Source organism: Leptosomus discolor, chromosome 1, assembly GCF_034619465.1.
Source record: "Leptosomus discolor isolate bLepDis1 chromosome 1, bLepDis1.hap2, whole genome shotgun sequence".
Lineage (NCBI taxonomy): Eukaryota > Metazoa > Chordata > Aves > Leptosomiformes > Leptosomidae > Leptosomus > Leptosomus discolor.
Window position 1 is genome coordinate 151,588,080 of NC_141391.1, and position 15,460 is coordinate 151,603,539.

A 15,460-nucleotide genomic window follows, 5' to 3' on the forward strand; every position below is an offset into this window, starting at 1 on the left:
CCCCTTCCCCCACTCCCGGTACTCGCCTGGGGCTTCGTGTGTCGCCTTCGGTAGGCCTCGGTGTCTGTGCCGGGGCACCAAGGAACCTGTGTAGCCTTTGATTTGAGAGCTAGGTTTTGTGGAGGTTGCTTTGGAGCAGGTGAGAAGCTGGTAGTACATGGCGGTGTCTGGGACTTCACGCTCTTTTTACTAAGAAAAAAAACCCAAACAAAACCACAAAAAAAATCCAACAGCCGACTTGTGAAAACGGTGAGGGCATTGTAGATGAAAATCAGGTGTTTGCTCCGGGAGGGTGGAAAGGAAGGTGGAAAATGTGTTGGGTTTTATTTATTTTTTTTTGTTTAATGGATCGTTGTTTACGAACGTCATCTTTAAACTGTTAATAGACGCACGGCCAACCTGTTCGTGCAGGGGAATTAGGTTTATGCGTAGCAGTTTAGAAAGTAGAAACTTAATCTCTCTGACTTGATCATTATTTTATGATGACTTGCCCTGTGACCTGGTAAACCGTTTAGGCGAGAACGTCAGGCAATTTGGCAAAAGGCGGTTAGATCACTTTGTAATTAAAGTACACATCAACTTCAAATACGACTGTAAAATGAGAGTTGAAAATACTGAGAGAGAGGATGAAAAAAAAAAAAATGAAGGCGTGTAGCTGAGAACAACGTGGGTACGGGGGTTGCTGATTAGATTTCATGATCCTTCCTCTACTCCTGACCTGTCTGGGTCGTTGGAATCTGTTTAGTTGGTTTAATGACATGGGGAAAACTTGACCTCCAAGGGGCTGCCCTTTCTAAAATAAGCAGAATGGCTTAGGTTGAGAGGCCACAAGAAACTGATCCAGATCCTGGTCGTTGAGAATAACTAGAACTTTCCTGGCCGTTGAATGCGTTTATATTTCTCCTTGATTGCTTAGCTGTTTGCGTTGCAGGGTTTTGCAGGATGCATGCGTCAGGTTGATTTGCAACCAGCAATAAGGACTAAATCAGGCACTTTATACTAACCTGACTGATTTATTATTCTTTTCCATTATTTAAAGCTGTAAATATTTTACGATTGTGCTTGAGGCTTTTATGTGCTGCAGCAGTGCAAATAATAAATATTTAGTGTGTAGCTTGTCCACCTGGAATGGGGTGTCCTTACTTTGTTGTATTTACTGCTAGGTAGACAATCTATGGTAACTTAAGCTGTCTTAAAAAGTACCAAAAGGCTGAATTATACTTGTCTTGATGTTGTAACACAGTTTTGAGAGATGGAGCTAGGAGGCACTTGTGGTGGAGCTGACTGCAGGCTGTGTTGAGAAAGTCATTATTTAAGGCTGCGTTTCTGTTAAAGAATTGGACTGCCAACTGGTAGTCTTATCTTTATTGAAATGGCTGTAGATAAACACAAAAAAAGTTAGATGCGTAATAATGTGCTTTATTTAGTGTTTGCCGATGGTGAGAATTTTGCAATGTGCAGGATATATGGAACTTTAAAAAAAAGTAAATAAATAACCCACAAGCTACAGAGTATCGCTCATATTCAAACTCAGTATGATGTAATGCATGCTGAAGTGCTTTGAACCTTCTTTTCTTTAGTATTTTTGATTCTGTGAGGATCTTTTTCTTCAAACTAAAATATTGTGGGAAGAACATTATTTTAAAAGCATAAGAATGTCAAAAAATGGGAAAATGATGTCACCAGTTGTACTGAGAAACTCACTGTTGGGAGCTTGTTTACTTAGACATTGTTAGGGTCTTCTGTTTTCTGCGGGTTTTTTTTTAGAAATTTCTTGAAGCAATCAAATGTCTTTCTCTCTGTAGGACTGGCAGCCTCCGTTTGCATGTGAAGTACAAAGTTTTCGTTTCACTCCACGAATTCAGCGCCTGAATGAACTGGAGGTGAGCTTTTCCACTGTTGGTATGTTTCCACTGAAAACAGTAGGTCTCCTTGCCTGAGATTTACATCTTGGCAGGTTTCTGGATGGGGGAGACTTTAGAAACCCGTAGACCACATCAGTGTTTATACTTGGCAGTGGCAGAGTTCATGTAAAATAACTCTCCACGGCTTTGAGGAAAGTCTGGGTTTTATTTTATTGCCCAAAATAACCACAAGAGTTTTTCACATTCAACTGGAAATGTCTAAAATGAATGCCAAGTACCATGTTGTGTAGTAAGAGCAGCCACTGTCTGGTCTTCAGAGCTCCACAGGCAACAAAACTTTTTAAAAAATGTTTACTGCTGTTCTGAAGCCCCTGGTTACCTTAAACTGTCTTAATAATGCCTTTTAAGTCTTAAAATGAACTGTTATTTTACAGGCTTATTATAGCTGGTTAATTTTATGATTCAAAAATGTATGGGAGCTTTCTTGAAAGCAGTAGGAGTCTCGTTCTGTCCTGGTTTTTCCTTTTTCTCCACAACATTTCTCAAAGCTTTGCTCTGTTCATATACCAAGAGCCAAATGATACATGATGTTGTAAATGGGTCTTCTTACTGAAAGTGATTTGAGTACCTCAAAAATACTCAAGGGAGGAGGCCTTTCTGCATGGTTAAGGCATATATAAAAACGGTTTATAACTCTCCCCCTCCTCCCCAATGTACATGTTAATAATTGCTCTTGTGTTTCTCCCTGGAAACTGATTTTTCATAACTATCCATTTTGATTTCAAACCAAGGAATTGTTAGGTATAGGAGTTTGGTTTATAGGCTCTTGAATGCAAGTATTTCTAGAGGGTTTTTTACATGACTAACAAATATGTCGCTTGTCAAGTTGCACTTTGAAAATGTAAACACTATAAAAACTTGTCATATTTTTTCTCGGGACTGAAAGGTATTGTCATGCTTGTTTTGGGACATACGCATTTGTCTCCCTTTATTGATTGCAGGCAATGACAAGAGTGAAGCTGGACTTCTTGGATCAGTTAGCAAAATTTTGGGAACTCCAAGGATCCAATTTAAAAATCCCTGTGGTGGAGAGAAAAATATTGGATCTCTATGCCCTGAGCAAGGTGAGTAAGTAATTGTAGGCCTTGGTCAGTTAGGGACCTCATCTTTCATTCCAGCTCATGAAGCCAAGCAACAGGGAGAGCTTGTTTTACAGCACTTAATCTCATTAATACAGAGATTAAATGAGAGAGTGGGGGGAAAAATAATAGTGAAAGAGAATTTTTAAATTGAGTGGTTATGGCAGACATGTCAAGCATAGTTAAATCAATTGCCTTTGGTGGGATTGTATGCAGCATGTGTTCGTTGCCTTGTATACAGCTTGAACAGCGTGATGTCAGCTGGCCGCTTGCTTTTAAGTTCTGCTTTTTTACGTATAGTAGGTGCAGCAGTTTGAGGTGTTTTTTGAGAAGGTGGCAGTATACTTGCGTGCAGTTCGTCTCCTGACCTAGCAATTCTGTAATGAATTGTTGTTTTAATTGCTCTCTCCTTTCTCCTAATAGAGATTCTTGATGTGACATAAACATGTGTCTTTGAGAGTTTATAGTGTCAACTTCTGGAATAATTATTTTAATTAAATTCCAAAACAGGCTAGGTTTAAGACTGGCTAGAAATTTATACTACTATAGTTGTATTTGGTATAGTTTTGTTTCAAAGTTTGCACACAAACAAAATCTCTGTTGGTTTGCTTTGGCATTGGTAAAATATCTGTACTGCTATAAAGTTACCTGCTAAGGATGGTTTGTTGATACAAATACATGGTGGTTTGACCCTGGCTGGATGCCAGGTGCCCACCAAAGCTGCTCTATCACTCTCCCTCCTCAGCTGGACAGAGGAGAGAAAATACAATGACAGGCTTGTGAGTCGACATAAGGACAGGGAGATCACTCAGCGATTACCATTATGGGCAAAACAGCCTTGACTTGGGGAAGTTAATTTCGTTTGTTATCAATCAAATGAGAGAACAGCAATGAGAAATAAACCCAAATCTTAAAGCACCTTCCCCCGACCCCTCCATTCTTCCCAGGCTTAACTTTATTCCCCATTTCTCTACCTCCTTCCTCCAAGTGGCACAGGGGGACAGGGAATGGGGGTTGCGATCAGTTCATCACATTGTTTTCTGCTGGTCCTTCCTCCTCAGGGGGAGGACTCCTCACTCTCTTCCTCTGCTCCAACATGGGGTCCCTCTCACGAGAGACTGTCCTCCATGACTTCTCCAGCGTGAGTTCCTTCCCACAGGCTACAGTTCTTCACGAACTGCTCCAGCATGGGTCTCCTTCGTGGGGTGCAGTCCTTCAGGAACCGACTGCTCCGGTGTGGGGGGGCGTCACAAATCCTGTCTGCAAACCTGCTCCAGTGCAGGCTTCCCACGGGGCCACAACCTCCTTTGAGCATCCACCTGCTCTGGTGTGGGGTTCTCCACAGGGTGTATGCAGATATCTGTTCCACCGTTAACCTCCGTGGGCTGCAGGGGGACAGCCTGCCCCACTATGGTCTTCACTGCAGGGTGCAGGGGAATCGCTGCTCTGGTGCCTGGAGCACCTCTTCCCCCTCCTCCTTCACTGACCTTGGTGTCTGCAGAAATGTTTCTCTCACATATTCTCACTCCTCTCTGGCTGCTGCACAGTAACATTTTTCCTATTCTTAAACACGTTATCCCAGAGGTGCTGCCGCCATCCCTGGTGGGCTCGGCCTTGGCCAGTGGTGGGTCCCTCTTGGAGCCAGCTGCTACTGGCTGTATCAGACACAGGGGAAACTTCTAGCAGCTGGAAACTTGTAGACACCCCTGTAACCTCCCTGCTACCAAAACCTTGCCTTGCAAACCCGTTACAAAATAGGTAGATTTCTTCTTGTGAGGTAAGGAATTAAGATAAGGTAGTTCTAGTGCTTCTAGGTTAGAGCATCAGTTTCCATTGCCCATCAAGCTTTCTTTCTCTTAGCTAAAAATGTAAAGATCTGAATAGATTTCATTTTTAAGGAAGGAAGTCATAGTCTGGACAGTCTGGAATTCCTGATAAAGTGCAGAGAAAAGCTGATAAAATGTCTTTCAGTATTTGGTTTTGTGTTTTTTTGGGGTTTTTTTTGTTGTTGTTTTCATGTCTATGGTGGTTTGCTGGAATATGGAGAATTATCATAGGGTACTGGGAAATATCTGGGTCACTGTTGTGAGCTGGAACATTTTAGTTGACTGCAAATATGCAGGTCTAACCTTATTTAGTTACTTAGTGGCTTCTCTAGCCATTGCTCATTTGTAGATCATTTTAGAAATCAATTTTTCATTGACATTTTGAAGAAAACTTGAAATCTAGGAATAATTTCATTTAAAATGGCTTTCTAGTACTTTGCTGTAAATACAAGGAAAAATAATGGTCAATAATACTGTTTTATCTAGGTGTAGCTATCTCTGATCATAGAAGGAGCCAGAAGTAAGTAGTTTATTTGTCACTGTCACAATTAGGCTTTTGAATTTACCTCAGCCTCAAAACTAAACCATGAATTTCACTCCAGTAACAAAATGTTTTTGCACTGAGGTTTTTAAAAGTCTGTGAGACGTTAAGAATGAAATTTGGACCTCATGTGTGAAGAAATGTAATGTGAAACTACACTGTCATAGAAATGCTGTTAGTCTTACAGTAATATAAATGAAATTAAATCCATTTGGGTTTTAAGCCACTTGGCAGTGAAACAGTAGAGGGAATGGAGGCAGTGGAAATATGGCCAGTGTTTCTGAGGAAGTAACTCTCATGCTGTTTGATTGTGGCTTGGAGGCAAATAGTCTGTCATCTTTCATTCTGTGTATGTACTAGTTACATGTAAGCAGTGATACGGTTCTGTATGTGGATTACTAGATGATGTAACCAATTGAAGTTAGGTGAAAAACTGGACTGAGTTAATTGGAAGGTAAGTTCACTTTCTCCTCTTTTTACAGTAGTCTCTCTTCCGTTCAGGGTTTTGTGAGAGTTTCTATAACTGAAGTTGTGAGCTCCAACGTTCCCTTCTGCCTGGGGTCTGTTAAAATGACCTTCATTTCTGGCCAGGCTTGTGTTTTGCATCAGAGCACAAGTCTGGTGAGAGTTAACTTTTCAGTTTGTTCTGATGGTGGGGTTTGTATTCTTTCCAACACGTCATAAATCTTAACTGTTGGACTCCTCCTGTCTAGGACAGTACGCAGTTTACATTTACTAGGGAGATCATTCTGTTAAATGTATTTGGTAATGAGGATAAGTAAGTGCTTAGTTTATTGAAGTACTAGTCCTTCAGGAAAGAAAATCTAAATTCAGGATTCTGTCACTTTTTAATAGAAACCTTTAACATTTGGTTCGTTTAATTGGTTCTTGGTTTATGCAAGGTGGTGAGAGCAGCTCAGAACCCTTAACTTTTTTATTTATGTCTTTCAGATTGTTGCCAGCAAAGGAGGCTTTGAAGTAGTCACTAAAGAGAAAAAATGGTCTAAAGTGGCAAGTCGGCTTGGCTACCTGCCAGGAAAAGGCACGGGGTCATTACTGAAGTCTCATTATGAACGAATCTTGTACCCCTATGAGCTCTTCCAGTCTGGGGTCAGCCTTATGGTGAGACACTTTCTTTCACGATATGAAGAGGGAAACCAAGCTGCACACAGAATGCTGCTTGTTATTGCAGACAAAACTAGGACATAGGGTCTATGCTTTTAGAAGCTTTAGCTATATAAACAAACCTAGAACCGCCCTCGTGCTTACTTGTGGCAGAATAATGCTGGAAGTTGTAATGTGACCTTGTGTAGTCATTTTCTGGTAGCCATTTCTTTATAGGACTGAGGCCAACTGTTGGGAAGGGGAACAAGGCAACAGGTGGTATGATTAGTTGGAAAGATGTCTTTCACTCTCTCTCGATAAGCTGGCAGTTGAGATTCAGCTTCCTTATTTGACGGGTGCATGGATTAATTGGACTTTTGTCCAAATGGCCTGCGTAATGCTCTGTGATTTCACTTGTCCTGTTTCTTACTAAATTGAATGATTCACGGACCATGGAATGCTTAGCACTGTCTGATCAGTCAACCTGGTGTCCTGTGCTCTGATCCTCTAGGGCATCCAAAAGCCAAACTTGGACCTTAAGGAAAAAGTGGAGGCTGAGGACCTCAGCTCAGATGCCCAGGCTTCCCCAAAGCAGGCTTCAAGAATGAACGTTGTGCTGAAGAGAACCAGGCGTGTCAAATCCCAGGTACGCCTGCTGGTTGGCTCTTAGGGGCAGAAAACACTCATTCCTTCCAGCAGCGCAGCAGCCTTGGCAGTGCAACAGCCTTTATCTGGCTGCGGGAGCCTGCTCAAAAGCACCACCAGAAAGCAGTCTTCATTTAAATAAAATCTGGAGAAGGATGTCTCTCTGAGGCCTGGTTTGCTTATGGTAGATGCACTGTTTATCTGAAAACTTTTAAAAGCTGATTTTTGTTTATTGACACCTGACCTAGGTGCTTTGGTAGTGAATAACCTGTGAAAACTAAATGGATAAAAAGCCATTTGTGAAATGATGTTGAAACTTCTGCTTGTGCAGAGTTTGAAAAGTTCATGAAAACTCTTTCAGATACGCCCTTTAGTTACACAAATGCAAACGTATGTGGATAAGTCTGCCTTAATTGTGGAAATTGCACTTGGGACTAATTATCTCAACCTGGACAGACTTTTTCTGAAGAAATGAAACAGATATGTGGGGAAGTGCTCAGTGATGGCTGGAGCTATATAGGGTTTCCACAGTTTTTCTACTGAAAGGAATTTCTTCTGAGTTAGTGGTGCTATAGGAACTTACGATATTCTACTAGGTCATATTAAATCCTGGGAGTATCCCCCAGTAAATCTCAATTCAAACTGACTCACCACCATTTTAAATGCCGTATCATTAGAAGTAGTCTTGGAGGCTTATCCTGATGGCTCCATTGCTTCTGTTGCACTATTTAAAGCCGTCCTTCACCTTTTGACAAAGATATCTGTTGCAGGCAGCATCCTAAGGCTCTTCGCAGCAGGTCTGGTGACTCCCTGCTGGCCAGTCAGCGGAACACGGGCAAAAGCTGGATTTGTATGCAACAAACTTACTGCTTGCTTGATGCCATTCTAGACTTTCTTTAAGCACCACAAAGTTTTTTCAAATGCTCTTAAAGTGCTTTTTTTCAAATGCATCTTTTTTGTCACTGAGATATTTGAGTATCGTTTGTAAAGTTTCATCTTTTTCTCTGATATCATGATTGATTTAGACTAAATTGTCTTTTTTAGTCTGTTTTCTCAACTTACTGAAGCTAACTCGATGCTATTTATCATAGTCATGTAGCAAGGCATCACACAAAGAGTCCCAGGCTGTGATCTTAGCAGATCTGTGGAATCCTGTATGGTTAGCGAGCTATCTGGAAAACCTGAGAATGGTGCAGGAACTGAAGTGGCCATTCATTACGTGGAATTCTGCTTTGAATTTGAACACTATCTTGTGGGATAATGCCAGTATGACCACTTTCTTACACATGGCATAAAAGTGCCATTATGTTATCAAGATCCCGTGGGATCTTTTCTTTTGCTGATTTCAGTAGAATGATGTACTTCTCATTTCCCCTTGTTGGAAAAAATGGTTCTGTGGTGATCCTGGCACAGATCAGAAACACAGAAACAGCTGTTTCATTTAATTTAAAGGGGCTGCATTTCAGAAATGAGAGGTGATTTTACTTGGATCATCTGCAAATGTAAATATGCACACACACATATATATATATATATATATTTAAAAATACCTTTTATTAGGCCTATAGCCACGCTGTCTTTTAAGCATTACAGTTCTTAAAATGTCTGAAATGGGTTCTTGAATGCAGGAAAACTCAACCTACTTCCATAGCCAGGAGAAGTATTTTTTGGCTGTGTTGGAAGCTGTGTGTAACTCTCTTAAGTCAACTCTGGAACTGTTTATAGAAACAGATTTGTCTTCCGTAGCCCCCAATGGTAGAAGTCTAAATATCTGGGGAATGCTGAGAAATTGTTCCAGATTCCAGTGCACCTCCTTATTTAACATTGTTTAAAGTGCTTGGCTGGAGTTCTACCAGAGATTGTCTAGATAGTCTTCAGAGAACAGGTAATATGCAAGTAATGTAAAAACCTGCTACATAAATGTCACCCTGCTCTAGCTGAATCATCTGAATGATTTCTGTGTAGTGTGCAGAGTAGCCCAATGCCTGAGTAGTGAGTGTGGGTAACTACACTGGCCTCTGCATCTCATTAGATTTTTTTCCAAGTGCCGAAAGTACTTTCCAAAAATGCTCTGCATCTTCTTCTTGCAGATAACTTACTTAAGAATGAGTGATGAACAAGAAAGCATAAAGATAGTAATCAGAAATTACTGAAATAAACAAAAGATCCTGAGCGGTAGAAGGGGGTGGCAGACTTTAAAAAGGCAAATTTTTTAATTTTTAGAGAGAATGAAAAATGAAAGAAAATAGGGAATGAGAATTCTCCTTTGTGAAAGATGGACTGGGAGTCTTTGGATACTACAATCAAGTGTCAGTTGAATACGTTGTCTCTGAATAGGAACAGGGTAATTTGGTAATGAGAGATTCTGCTCAAAAATAAACTTAATGCTTTATTCTCTTTCCCTTTTCTCTGAAGAAAGCTATCGCACACAAAAACTGGAGAAAGGCAACTGAATTACTAAAGGCTTGTAAAGAAAAGGACAACAAAAAGTAGAATTAATTCAGATTAGAAAAGAGGAAGGTTAAATTTAGGAGAATGCTTCTTAGAAAAGAGTAGTATATCTTCATAGATGGTGTGTTTTAACTGGCAAGGGATTTGTCTGATGGGGTTACATCATGATTTCTGGTGGAGAAGTGCAGTACTGGGAAAAAAGATGATGAAGTGCTGTCTTTTCAAAAGATTTTAACTTAACGTTCAGAGAATTTTCTGAAAAATTAAATCCAATTTTAGGTAGTGTATCTGCTTTCAGGTTTCTCTTCCAAATTTGGTTGATTGCAGAATAACAGAACTCATACAAGAAACTTCCATTTCTTTTTTTTAATTTGAAAGATTTCTTTCCATGGGAATAATTGTGTGAAACAAAAGAACTCTGGGAGATGCTGACAGATGTCCAAAACACATAAATATTTTGGTTTTTGGTTGTAACTGTTCTGGCCTTGCGCACTGGGGGCGTAGTAGTGGGGATCCAAACGTTTCAAAGTTGATGAGGGTAGGACAACAGAAAAAGATAGTCTGTGCATCCAGTGTAACTGCATCATGTTATTAGGATTTGCCCATATATGAGAAAAGCCTTTGGGTTGTACTTTCAGTTGAGAAAGTAAAAGAAACAAAAATGTATTGGCATCTTTCAGGAAAAAGAGGAGCTGAGAATAGGATCGTGTTTAATCAAGTTCATTTTGCTTATATGGAAAAAAACATAATGTGAAAGTGTGATGGAGTTTTGTGTTGTTAGCAATGAGAAAATGTCAAGACATGCAAGATTTCTGCTTCCATGTGCTCACAGTTTAGTGGTTTTGTACAATCTTAAAGGACACCACAGAAGGACTACTCATTGAGGTTTCTGAATGCTTTTGATATTCACACCTTAAACTATCAATATCCTGGCAGTGTTTGTAAGGTTATATAGGAATCTGATTTTTAAAAACCACTTGCATTTCAATATGCAACCTCTTTTTGAAAACTGTATAGCTTTTTCCATCTGAGCCTGAATGGTTTGCATCCACTTAGGTTTAGTGGAATCCAAGTAAATCTGGACGATGAAGTTATGAAAATATATTTGGGCAATGCATTTTTAAACAGAGCTATAAAACTGAAAAGAGATTACTGCACGTTAATTATTTACTTCTAGTAAATACAATAGTAAAATTATTTTTCAGATGTCATTGAGAAAATTATCTTAGGTCACAACAGCAGGAGAGAGAAATTGTGGAGATTGTTCATAAATGTTGCTGAAATGATGGAAAATTGTCTGGTGAGAAATGTAATGTGGGTTGATTCTGTCAGGTTCTATTAGTTGAGAGAATGGATGAGCTGTTAATGAATTTCAAATGAGAACTGAGGGACTATGAAGTCTCCAGGTGGTAGGCTTTCCTGTACAGTGAAAAAGTCAGTGTTTCCTTATTGCTTGTTAGCCAAAGAGTGAGGAATTTGTGAGAAAAATTTGCCAATTAGTGTCCGATTTCAGAGTGGGCTTACAAAGTTGATAACATATCTCTAAACTGAAAATAATTTAAGGGCAACATAGGATTAATAAATGTTCAAAGTCAGAATAACAGCAACAATCAGTTTGGAAAGGTGCTGGTTGGCGTGCTGCCTACACAGTTCAGTGGGAGCAAGGACTCTAAATATCACTAAAAATTTGTTAGAGTAATAATGCCTAGAAAATGATATCTCTTTTAATATGTTCCTGAAGCAAGAAGAACAACTGATTTAGGCTGAGTAAATGGAAATTATCTTCTTTCTTTTAGCTGTGTTTCAGGTGCATATGAACTTGGGGTGGGTTTTTTTTTTGTTGATTAAAAACTGAATGTGTGTCACCCCAAGGGAGCTTATTTCATGCATGGGATATCAGGCCATAACTGTGGAAAACAACAGGTGAAGTATCGTCAGTAAGTTACTTGAAGATAACCTTGTTGGAATTAGATTTGCTGAGGTCTTTTTAAGATGAGTCAATTTCAGAAGGAAGATTGCAAATGTTGAGAATTTAGTGGTCTTCTATATCAGCTTAGAAGGGGTTTTGAAAGTATAAGGAGGCAGCTTAAGGAAAAATACCAAGGTGATTGCATTGCAGGTAAAACCAGCATATGGAGGTTCTTTTTGCTGTTAGGTTAGTGGCCATGATGCAGGAACATGAGGTAGGTGAGTAGTGGGGAAACAGAAGTTCAATTGAACAGAACTCTTCAGGAAACACTACTGGCAGGGACATGGAGTTGTCTTCTAATGGGTCTTTTCATCTCTGGTTTTGAGGTTGCAAGGGCACCGTGAGTAGCTGTGATTTCAAGAGTTGTACTCAGAATATTTCATCACAAATAAACCTGGGAGCAGCCAAGCTTAAGGAAGTAGGTTGAAAGTCAGTAGTTTTGCTTGTATATGTCTACTCAAGGAATTGGTTAAAAAAAATCCTGTTGAAACAGTGTATGTGTTAGCATCCAAGCTCTTGACTGAGTCATGGTGATTTTGGAAAACACTGCTGTGGCATTCTTCTTATTTATTTTTTGATAAATATCAAACATAGTTATCTTATTTGCTGTGTAGGTGACTTTCTGTGGTTTATCTGTAATCCTAAATGAGAAATAATTTGGGAAGTTGGAACAAAAATGCTGTCTTTTATTCTATTTCCGTTTGTTTATTTGCTTTAGGAACAGAAAATTGTGTCTTTTCATGCCTCTGTTTCCTTTCTTTTGATGAGCTGATGTTGTGGGAGAGTGAAATATGAACAAATTTTGAAGAGACCTGGAGGGGAAATATTGATGGTTTGTGCTGATTTGTTCTTGTTTTTCTTTTTAGGCGGAGGCGGGAGAAATGAGTAGAAATACTGAACTAAAGAAGCTGCAGATCTTTGGAGCTGGACCTAAGATGATGGGACTGGCATTGGGAGCAAAGGATAAAGAAGGTAATTAAATCTTGGGCTCGTTGCTTTGTAAAGTAAGGAGGCTGTTAAATCTTTCTGAATGTCTCTAGAGACAACATTAAGAACTAAGCAAATTATTGTAACTGAAGAAAGCAAGCTAGATATTCTAGGGTTTCATTCATGAGAAGGATTTACAGGGTGCTTCATGTAACTTGGCATAGTTTCAGCTCTTTATGTATTATATAGTAAGAATAACAATTAAGCAGCTGTTTCATGAGCTGAGTCACTGAAAGGGAAAATGGGATTTGACAATACTGAAACTGATCTTACCAACTAAGTGTACAAATTACGAGCATAATTCAGTCTGTTTTGTGAGGCCGTTGGGATCACTTGTGAGGATAAGCAAAATACATTTTCCTAATCCGTGTTGATTTTGGATTGTCCAGGTATAACAAGGCATTTTTGCCTTCTTTGGACTATCAGGTAGTTTCTGATATGAAAGGTGGGGTACCAGGCTGGATATCCGTGGTGTTTTTGCAAGTTAAGTCTATCTTGATGTGATAATAATAACACCTACCTTTATTTTACTTCAAGATGAGGTGACACGAAGACGCAAGGGAACCAGATCAGAAGCATTTGGAATGCAGATGAGGCAGCGCAAAGGAACTCTTTCTGTCAACTTTGTGAGTTTGATTCTTTTGCTGTGATTTCTGATAATAAGAAATTAATTGATTTACTAAGATTTTTTTTTTCTAAAACACCTCCCTGCTCCCCCAAATAGCTGAATGGATGGACACTGCAGCAGATGATACTGTTATGGGAAGAACAAACAGTATGTTGAAAAATATGTTCTATGTTTCTGTTTTAATCTCTCGGACAGGATGGATGTTGTAACATGGAGGTACTTGCTGATCATGGGTTCGAGGGCTTTGCCACACGCTTCTTGCATGTCTTCAGTGGCTCACTTTCTATTTGAGCTCCCCTTTGTAGAACGGTTATAATACTACTTCTCTTCCTTGAAAGATATTTTGAGGTGCTCTGGTAGTTTGTGAGCTTGTTCTTCAGCAATTCCAGCTTCCATGTCTTTTCTATTTTGAGTTTAAACTAGTTGTCATACAAGTCCATGCAAGAGAAACCCCTAAGGGGAAAAATTAAATGTTTAGCTCTGATGTTTGACCATGGAAAAGCAGTGTATAGTTGTTCTTAATGTCTTTTCATAGCACACGACTTTTTACTTTTCACGTATCACAATTTAGCGTGTGTACACAGCCATGAGTGAAGATGCATGTTTTTAAAGTCTTAAGAATTAGACTCTTCGCTAATAATTCAGCTGTTCTTTTCCTTAGCCTGGAGAACACTTAGAATAGCTTATTTTAAATTTCAAACGTGGAAGGCCAAGGCAACCAAGTGTCTCTAGTGATCATATTTTTATATATGGAAATGCCTCCTGGGGGAAAAAATGTGGGGGAAGTTGGCTCTTTAAAAAACCAGATCATTGTGCCATTGCAGCTAAGTTAGAATTTGTGTGACTTGACTGGTTTTTTTAATTGTGCTACTGCTTCTGAGTATATTGTGTTCTTAGGCTGTGTAAGTGTTGCGACCATTTTGTTTTAAGTATGCTTTAATTTTAAAATATTTTGTCTAGTCCCTGTTGCTTTATAGAAAACTGTACTTTTGTACTCTTTCCATTTACCCAATTTATAAGAGAAAATGAAAATGCTGTAGCAACAGAACTGCTGTTTTGGAACTGTATTGCTGTAGCTGTAGTCCTGTGCTATTCTGTGACTTAGTACTCTTCGGTTCCACGCTTTTTTTTATACTTGGATGAGAGATCTTCAAGGAAAGCAGCCTTTGAATTGCTCAGGTGATACATTAGCTTTGTAACTTTTGACTGAAAAATACTGCGGTGCAGTTTTGTTTGTACTTCTCTCATTCACTTACCTTTCTGTGAAGTGGTAACTGTGAAATTTATTTTATCTATGGGAAATGCTAACTGTGAAATAAAAGACACCTTTTTCTTTTTATCCCCTCCCCCCTTGACACATCCAGTATCATCATAGTCTACTCTGTTACATGGCTAGGAGATTTATTTCTGGTTGTTGTGTAATCACGGATCTGCTTGTTGTGAATGTTATTTCAATGTAGTCTTTGTATTTGACAAATCATCACTTGAGCTAACATAAAGATTGCATATGTTAATATGAATTTGGAAAGAAGATAATTATCAGTGATAGGTAACTAGTGGGTAACATAGAGTAGCCTCCACTTATGGTTGCCATTTTAATGCATTCTTAGTTTTGGGAGGAGAACCTGGAAATGTCTGCTAAGGTGCCCTCCCTCCCCTGTATATACTTGCGACAAAACTAACTAGTTTGGTGTTTTAGACACGCGTGATATTCCATGAGGGTGAGTGCATGGATTTTTTTTTTAAAAGGGGAGAATGATAAGTCTCTTAATAGAACTGCATTATTGTTTAAAATTGTTTCTTAAGAAACCTGAGCAATCTTCTTTAGTATGTTATTGTATAGCTACTAGGAAGTTACGTGCTTAACTAGGCTGGTGTAACTAAGATGGGATTGACATTAAATATTTAACACAACTGTGGACCTAATCAGCTGAAAAGCACATGTTTCTGCAACATCTTGATGAAAATACCAGACTCCCAAAAAACAATCCCACTGCTTTGGTGCTATTTTGAGTTGCATGAAGGAAATATGTATAGCCTGAGTTGCCCAGTGACTGATGGGAGTAGTAGCGGAATTTGGAGCAAGTGCTGTTCATGAAGTTCATGTTGTTAGTGAAAATGTATAAATAAGATATTTTTTTAGCTGTGATAAATTAATACACAGTTTCTTCATTTAGATTCTTACAGATCTTCATACTATATTAAATGTTTATACTAGATTAAAAATCTTTTGAATAATACAGGAAGCAACAGCAAATAAAATTTGAAACCTGTTGATATGGTTTTCTCTTTGGTCCCTGAGAAT

The 15,460-nt window shown here is 39.0% G+C and overlaps 1 protein-coding gene across 2 annotated transcripts in view; it reads left to right on the plus strand.

Annotated features, from left to right (window-relative positions):
* KDM5A (lysine demethylase 5A) overlaps positions 1–15,460 on the plus strand; it is a 50,940-nt gene that overhangs the window by 325 nt on the left and 35,155 nt on the right. For both annotated transcript variants that reach the window (XM_086479418.1, XM_086479426.1), the window contains exons 2-7: positions 1,806–1,883; positions 2,867–2,989; positions 6,323–6,493; positions 6,987–7,121; positions 12,407–12,512; positions 13,065–13,153. In XM_086479418.1, coding sequence (XP_086335544.1) covers positions 1,806–1,883; positions 2,867–2,989; positions 6,323–6,493; positions 6,987–7,121; positions 12,407–12,512; positions 13,065–13,153 — 702 coding nt within the window. The remainder of the gene's footprint in view (positions 1–1,805; positions 1,884–2,866; positions 2,990–6,322; positions 6,494–6,986; positions 7,122–12,406; positions 12,513–13,064; positions 13,154–15,460) is intronic.